At 35.3% G+C, this 8,682-nt stretch overlaps 1 protein-coding gene across 1 annotated transcript in view; it reads right to left on the bottom strand.

Annotated features, from left to right (window-relative positions):
• Nucleotides 1–687: 687 nt before the first annotated feature.
• The window catches only part of LOC148864017 (RNA demethylase ALKBH10B-like), a 30,493-nt gene continuing 22,498 nt past the window's right edge, over nt 688–8,682 (bottom strand). The window contains exons 4-9 of the mRNA XM_088979525.1: nt 7,116–7,210; nt 6,850–6,967; nt 4,027–4,146; nt 3,818–3,930; nt 3,580–3,734; nt 688–1,678 (exon numbers count right to left, since the gene is read on the bottom strand). Of these exons, the coding sequence (XP_088835651.1) occupies nt 904–1,678; nt 3,580–3,734; nt 3,818–3,930; nt 4,027–4,146; nt 6,850–6,967; nt 7,116–7,210 (1,376 nt within the window). The 3' untranslated portion in view covers nt 688–903. The remainder of the gene's footprint in view (nt 1,679–3,579; nt 3,735–3,817; nt 3,931–4,026; nt 4,147–6,849; nt 6,968–7,115; nt 7,211–8,682) is intronic.

Genomic DNA, 8,682 nt, shown 5'->3' with positions numbered 1-8,682 from the left:
TGGATTAAAATCAATACAGATGGAGTTGTCAAGAGCCAAAATGGTAGTGTTGCGATTGGGAGTCTTCTCCGAGATCAACTTGGACAATGAAAATGAAAATTCACCACTTACATTAGAAATTCCCTTATCGACTTAGTAGAATTATGGACTGCCAAATGTGGGTTTGTCTTGGCATAAAACTTAGGCTATTGCAAAATCATTTTGGAGTCAGATTCGTGTTCCACAATTCAAATTCTTAAGGGTGGTAGGGATGACCATTGGTGTCTTTCTATAATATGCAAGGAGATCGAAGCTCTTCTGAATAGAGATTGGAAAGTTCGTATCAATCACTGCTACAAAGAGGACAACAAATGTGTCACTTTTATGGCTAATTTAGCTTGGAGCACTAAGATTCGGTATAGAGAATTCCTTATACCTCCTAAAGAGCTTAACTTTCTTCTGTTTGCTGATGTTATGGGGGCAATCACCTCTCGTTTAATTTTGATTTGAGTCTTTTGGTTTCTGTGCTTTGTTTTTTTTTTTTTTTTTTAGTCTCTACCAGGTGAATAAAAAAAAAACTCTAACATAGGCTGGAGATAGGAAAGGAAAAGAATTGGTTTTTCCGTTTATGGTTCTCGCCCTCGGCTAAGTAGCAAGACGACAAATTAAAATGTTAAATTCTAAAGGGAGAAAGGAGCAAAAAGAAAATTTAAAAATAGAAAGAGATTGAAAGGTCTCTCCCCTCTAATTCTTGCCCAAGTAAAAAAGTCTTAAATCAGAAGTCAATCCCCTTTTAGCCGCTCTTTACATTTTGGCCCCAAACTCATTTTCAGTTTGCAGCCTACCATTTCTCTGCAAGTGCCTCTTCTTTTTAAAAGAATACAGCCTCTCTCTCTCTCTCTCTCTCTCTCTCTCTCTCTCTCTCTACTTAACTGTTCCTATTTGTTTGCTTGCGACTTTCTTCTTAACGTTAGTACTCTGCTGTTGCTCTTCCTTTCCCACACCACCATCAGTAGTAGTAGTAGTAGGAGGAGGACTAGTACCACTCACGCTTCCATTGCATTCCTGACTTTGCCCTTTTCCATCCGACTTGCCTTTGGGAGAAGCACTATTGTTGCTATTGCTCTCTGGATGCTGTGGGATCTCAACTGCAAAGCTAGTCTCAGTTACACTACCTGATATTGGTTGTTGCGGTGGCGGTGAATGGCCAGATCCCGGGGGAGGAAGGAAAACTCCAGTGCCCGGGACTGGGAGTCGAGGTGGAGGATGCCTTGGAGGAGGAACAGCAGGCCATCCAGCTGATGCCGATGGGATTGGAACTGGTGCCGTGGGATAAGGAATCGGTGGTGCAACCGGAGCAGTAACGAACAGTGGCTGCATGCCAATGCCATTGGGAGGAGGGAGATGTTGAGGACGGATGGGTGGCGCCGGCAGCACTCCAGTTGTGGGTGTGGGGACCCCTCCATAATGCTTGTTAGGACCTGCAGGATGACGAACATTACCCAATGGCCTACCTGGTGATGGGCCCCAGGGAGATGGTGATCCTCCTGCACTTGATGAGGGACCACGTGAGCTATCACTAGGCATGGTTTTCTTTGGTTGAGACTTGGTAAAGGTGACAACTATGCGCTGTTTGCGGACAGAGGGGATTGCATGCCTTGCAAAATCTGCACTTTTGCCTTGCATCGTGAGCAAAGTTCTGTATTTGCAAAACGGACATCAGATCAGATCAGAAAATTGACACAAGAACTAAGATATCATAATATGGACCTCTATGTCGCACATTGATCTTGTAACAAAATTTGGTAAGCAGCTTTAAGGAAAGAGAGAGATTACTGTTTGATAAACTGACAGTATATGTTTGATAAAATCACCAGATAACTAAATTATTCTAATATAATTTTATTCCCTGCCTGAAAACTTCTCTTTCCTATATATCCAGAAAGAAGAAAAAGATTATAATATTTGAAAAAGCTGTTACTTAACCAAAACCAAAAAGGAAAGAAAGAGGAAGCTGTTACAGAGGCACAAAAATAAACAGATTTATGTAGTTCTAATCAGCCTTCTGCTATTGTATAAAGATACATTTCCATAGACGATAAAAGGAACATGATTCATTACTTTTTTCTGGTATATTACAAAAAAATATATTCATCGTTTGCTTCACTCTTCTCTGCAAATGCAACAACCTGAAATCATGTCAACTGGTAACTGTCTTCCAAAACAAGCTCAAAATGTAGCAAGGTTAAATGTCAAGCACTTGAGGATGTTGTGGCAGGGAGTGTTCACCATATAAATTGTTGTTTCAATTTTATATCATATCTAGTTATATTCTTCTATAGGTACTGAAGGCTCTAGCACTCTCTGTGGCAATGATTGCCAAAACTCAAAGAATGCACAAATAATAGTTTATGTGATTCATCCTAGGGGTGCTCACAGTTCGGGTAACCAAACTGTGGGCCTTTTTTTGTAACCGAACTGGTACTACCAGTTTTTAGAAAACTGGTAAGCAAAACCGAACCGAAGCCAATCGGCTAACCGGTTGACCTGTTCGGTTAACCGTCGGTTCAATTTGTCGGTTTTTTGGTTTTTAAATTTTTACAATATATATTATAAAATATATATATAAATATATAATAAAAATTATAAATATATATAAAATATTATATTTTAAATAATATATCATATATTATAAATATAAATATATATAATGCATATTCATTAATTTATAATATATAAAAAATATATAATGTACATAAATATATATAAAATATATAGAAATATATGTATAAGGTCAGTTCGGTTAACCGCCGGTTTTCTATATTGGTTAACCGAAACCGAACCGACCGATTTGGTTAACTGATTTTTCAGTTCGGTTTTGGTCAGTTTTTTCAGTCAGTTCGGTTTTTTGGTTTTTTTTCTCACCCCTAATTCATCCCATTGTGCATCATGCTCAGGTCAAAAGTCCATTTACATCCTTGTAGAGTAATTTTGCCATCAACATCTCACGAGGAATAAATGTCTATGGTAATTAGACCTGTTCACGGGCCGGGCTTCGGGCCTGACTTTACACTATGTCGAGCTCAGGCGTTGGGCCAGGCCCATTCAATTTTTGGCAAAAGCCAAGCCCGAGACAGCCCATGAACAGGTCTATTGATAATATACCAAAACTTGCAAAAAATCAAAATGTGTCCAGGTTGAATTTTATAGGTGGTTAACTTCAAGCACCCAAGAAAACACAAATGATAGTGTATATGCTATTTCAGCTTTGTACATCAGGCTCAAGTCAAAAGCCCATTCAAGTCTTTGCATGTAGAGTCAATTTGACAATCTAGATCTCAAAAAGAACGAACAAATAGTGGATATCAAGTTCTCTGAAATTTTATGCTAAGATGACAAACAGAATAACCAAGTCCAAGTTCAATTTTGCATGCTCTAAGCTTTCAAGAGCCCACACATCACAAATTATACCAAGTAAACCCAATAATAAAGAACCAAAATAATAAAAAAAAGGTAAAACCCAATAAGTAGAAGATCCCTGTACTAAAGTTGATTAAGCAACCAGAACCTATAATCAAACAGGGTTCGAATAGTTCTTACCCTGCTGCAAGGGAGAGCTTGAGAGACCCTCTGTAATCCCCAGGGTGGTCCACTACAATTACTCTGCCAAAAGTCATGATGCACTCTGTTAAAAACAGAATGCAAACCGGCCTTCCAAACCATGGTGGAAACATGTGAGGCTGTGAGTGATCACCCTAGAAGTAAAAGCCACAAAATTAGGTTGTATATCATACTGAATTTTATTACATAATTTGTGATGATATATACAGACTCTAACCTCATTAAAGAAATCAATAATGCAAGAATCTGGCTTTATGGTCATAACTTGTAAGTGAACTAGGTGATCTATAACATCCTGAAGCAACCCAGGAATGGGTTCCATTTTACAATCTGCAAAAAAAGATTCATGTCCAAACAAATTGGCATTTTAGGGAAAATTATCAACAATTTGCAGATTAAAAGCATAAGGTAAAAGTTAATACATGCCTTTGAAGGTCCCAGTCGCACTTCCCTCTTCTGGAGGTGCATCAGCAATGGGGATACCCAACTGAATCATTTCTCTACCATGCCCCTTCATTGGTCTCTTTGAGACTACAAATGTCTGTCCTGTTTTCCATCATAAGGATTGCTCAGCATTTGTTGTGAATTAAAGCCAAAAAAAAAAAATCCATTGAAAGAGTTGATAGGCATCTGCAGAAGTGCAGAAGACAAATAATAATGCAGATCCATGTTAAAAATATCCAAAATACAAAAATTGCAACAGCAATAATACCCAAAGTTAAAGAAACTAGGATGAGACGACTCCTATTCTTTCCCCCTAAGAGAATAACACTTTACTGAGCCTAATCAAATCAACCTTTTTTTGGCATTAAAATAGAAAATCGCCCCTTGGAAGTCAAAAATTAAACTGCTAGATGCAATTAACTTGAAAATATTTTCATATTTTATATGTAACTTATATTTATCCCCCAAAAGCCCCATACTGACAATTTCCCAATTACTGAGATCTCATTATTTCTTTTTTTTTTTTTTTTTGAGAAAGACATCTCATTATTTCTTAACAGCCTTGATTTCTAACTGCAATCAAATTTACTATTTAAAAATTGAAGTTGTGAGTTTGAATCCTAATTGGTGATCATCATATCTAATGAACAAAGTTTATCTTGTAAACCATCATGGAAATCCCACCTTGAAAAAAAAAACGAAGAAGATACTAATAATAGTAAGTATTAAATAGAGCAATTCCATATCAAATTAGCAACTAAAGAAGGCATGGATTACAGGGTTAAGCATTCCATGAAATAGACAAGTTGATATATATATATATATTTTTTTAATTTTCTGCCCTCCAGCTTGGCAGGCCATTCGTAGACCTGTTTCCTCGTTCATGAGTTGACTGACTTGCCAAAAATTCTAAGTGGAGAATACCAGAAAAGAGATCAACTTTTCCTAGTGTTTTAAAAGTGAGAAGAAACTAAATTGCAAGGGATTTCTGATGACTGAGGAGAAAAGAAATGTGCATGACTGAATGAATGCACAACTTGTGAAAAAACAAAAAAAGATAGAAGGAAAATCCTGTTAACATATAATGCAAAATCCTGTTAGCTCAACTGATCAGAGCACCATTTATTAATACAAAAGTTGTAACCTTGTAGTTTCAAGTCACTATATGGGCTATCTATCGAAAAAAAAGCCCCTACATAAAAGCCATCCCTACAACCTTTAACATAGTGAATTCAAAGTTAAGTCATCAAAACATAGCAACAAGCCATGTGAGGTGCACCTAGGTTCACATACACTGCACTGTGCACCCTAGAAAATGAGGCTTACCCATGAACCTGGGTGCAACTTTTAAACCACAGGCTTGGCCTAGCCTACATTTTGGTGTTTGAAATCCTTCCCTTGATGGCTGTATTTAAAATAACTTAATTTATCCATGGTCATTACAAGATCATTAATAGTTGCATCAATGACTAAAATATGATGCTAGTCCTAGCATAGATACATCTCACAACTACTACTGTTATTATTTTATTTTTTATTTCTATATTTGTGTTGTAGTCAAAAGACAATGACCATTTCCAAGATTTTTCCCCATAGCAAACAAATTGTGTTTAATAAAAATAAATCTATATTATACTCGGAAAATAATTAGGTCCAGCTCAGCAGTGCTCTTTGCTCTTTGTCACTCTCTAAAAATTCTCCTTTTTGTATTTTTTTAATTTAAAAAGTAACCAAAATGTTGGGAATTCAATGTTAGTAGTGCTCATTTCCACCTATATCCGTAGTATTGACCAATACATTTGCAGTATCTATTACACATCAGCTCATATACCCAACACAGATCAATTCTGTATCCTCTCATTAACTTCATTCTATTCAAATTTACTTCACATGACCATTAACTCCTATAATTTAAGCCAATATTCTCTCATTAAATACTCTCCATTCAAATTCAAATTGATGCATTACTCACCTCATTAACTTCTATGCTTAAGCCATTATTCTCTCTCGTTTTCTCACTCTTGCTAACTTCTTTCCATTCAAATCACATCATTAACCCTGTACCCTATGATTTCTATGGTATAAAAACTGCAAGAAGATTTGAACCCAAGTCTTTAGGTTGAAAGGCAACACTACTACACCATGTTTCACCTAGTTATAATTGCATGGGCTCTAAATTTTAACCTTTAGACATTCTCCTAAAACATGTCTATCAAAAAATTTAAAAAATTAATTGGTTATTAAAGTATATATATTTATCAATATTAACAAGAATTATATCGATTTGCTAAGAAATATGATATGCATTCATATTTTTAGTTCCATCATTTTTCAACATTTTCCAAGCGTGTTCCGGTAATTCACATTTTTAGTTATTAAACTCAGGATGATTGTTTTTATTCGACCTGTTTATAGTCATCTAAGAATAAAATCTGGTATTATTGATGAATTTGTTTTGATTTATTTGAGTTTCCATGGTGTATCCATGCATATCTTAATTTTTCCACCATATCAATGCATATCCTGATGCATTTCTTAAGTTGCCTTTTCAATACTCTGAACCTTGTCTAGTGTCTACATCATCTTGCTAAAATGGATTATCCCATTTCTGTTCGACATAATATCTTTCATAAAAACAATCATCCTGAGTTTCATTTATGTACCAATTTAGAGATACTTCTAGATCAAGGCCCATAGATGATAATGATAATGAAGAAATAAAGACCACATTTCCCAAATATAAGCATTATTTTTTTAATCATAAAATTATGTAGCAGAAAAAGGAAAACGAGCAAATGGACTTGCCTTGGAACTGTCCTTTCCGTCCAGCAGCTCTCAACTCATTTACTAATGAAAGAAGTTTTGAAATCTCTGAGCTACCAAAAAGTTCTTCATAAAATTTCAGTCCTTCAACAACATTAACCTGTAAGACAAGTTTCATGCTTTTAATGAATAGAGTAAGCAAAGAAAAGTACATTAATAAATAAGAACAAAAACTCAGTCTCTTTGAAAAGAGCAGTCACTAAAACTAGAACTACAGGATTTCACTCTAGTATTACAAGATATCATACCGTATTTCCATCAAATATCTCGATACCCACAAAAGTTCTGGGAACAGGAGTTTGGATGGTATCTGCAGCAGCCATCTGGAGGGCATTAGAAGTACCTGATGTAAAAGCAAAATGAATTAATATTAGAGCTTCTTTATAACCTAATGCTGTACCTAGCTGAAAGAGTAAATAAGGCTGTTACCGGATCAGATTCAGCAAAATCCGACTCTGATCCGATTATGAAAAGCTTGCATCTGAATCCGATCATATTTGAAGACCTTGGATTCAAATTCGGATCCAAATGGACTTGGATCGGTTTCGGACTTAATCCAACTCCGCTTTAATTTTTTAAAATACAAAAAAATTAAAAAATTAATTTAAATATAATTATATAAATTTTATATATTAAAATTAATAAATATTATAATATAATCAGATTCGGATTTTAATCGGATCAGATGGAGTCAAATCCGAATCCAATATGATTATTAATCGGATGCAGAATACAAAATCCGAATCTGACCCAATTACATAAAAAAAAAAAAAAACATCATTTGAATTCGAGGTAATCGAATTGGATGTCAGATCAGGCCTCGGATTTTTTGGTATCATTGACAGGCCTAAGAGAAAATATAATCAATCGGAAACCAAGTTAAATAGGAAAAATTTTAAAAAGATAATAAAACTAAAACAATGGCTTATAGTTTAAAATTTCTCAAGGTTAAACTCATGCATTCATATTATACATAGGAAAATTTTCTACAGGTTTTCATAAACCACATTGTAGTCCCATAAATCAGATAGTGTATGCACAAAAATAGGAAGCAATACAAAATCGTGAGTTATTGATGCTTAAAACCGGATAGGTTTCTATTGAATGCTATGTAGGAATTATTCAAAATTTGGAGGGAATTAAATGGATTGAGAAGGCATTTGAAAGAGTAGAATAAAGAGGTCTATGGAATTATTAAGGATAAGAAGCAACTAATAGTGGACTAAATGAAGGAACTTGATGAAAAAGAGGGTGAGGAAAGTTTATCAAAGGCTAAGAGAAATGATGGATAGCAATTAAAGGGGGAATTGGACCTTTTACTCAAAAGGGTGGAGATATATACGCAGATGGTTGAAGAAGGGCAATGGGAACTCTTATTTTTTTAATTCAATGGATAAAAGGAGGAATAGAACATTGCACAAATATTTGTCAATCATTTTAAGAATCTTGTGGGATCTCCATTACCATCTACATTGGTTGTTTAAGGTCTAGATGACTCTCCCTAGGAGAGTAAATGGTTTCTTAGTTGGAGAGACCCTTTGAGAGTGAGAAAGTTAAAAAGAGCTCTTTTTTGAGACGGATCATTTTAAAGCCCCGAGCCCTGATGGGTCACCCATGGCTTTCTTCCAAGGTTCTTGGAAGGAGGATGTAATGGAGGTTTTCGGTGAATTTCATGAAAGGGGAATTATAAAAAGAGGCCAATGCCACTTTCATTGCTAGCCACTTTAAGGACTTCAGGCTATTAGTTTAGTGGGTAGTAGTCTTTACAAGATTATTTCTATGGTCCCTTTAACTAAAAAAGGTATTTCCTTTTAT

This window comes from Nelumbo lutea, chromosome 3, assembly GCF_056320005.1.
Source record: "Nelumbo lutea isolate HS-2025 chromosome 3, American lotus-T2T, whole genome shotgun sequence".
Lineage (NCBI taxonomy): Eukaryota > Viridiplantae > Streptophyta > Magnoliopsida > Proteales > Nelumbonaceae > Nelumbo > Nelumbo lutea.
Note: the sequence above shows the minus strand (reverse complement) of the source record. Positions and strands in the feature narration are given on the sequence as shown.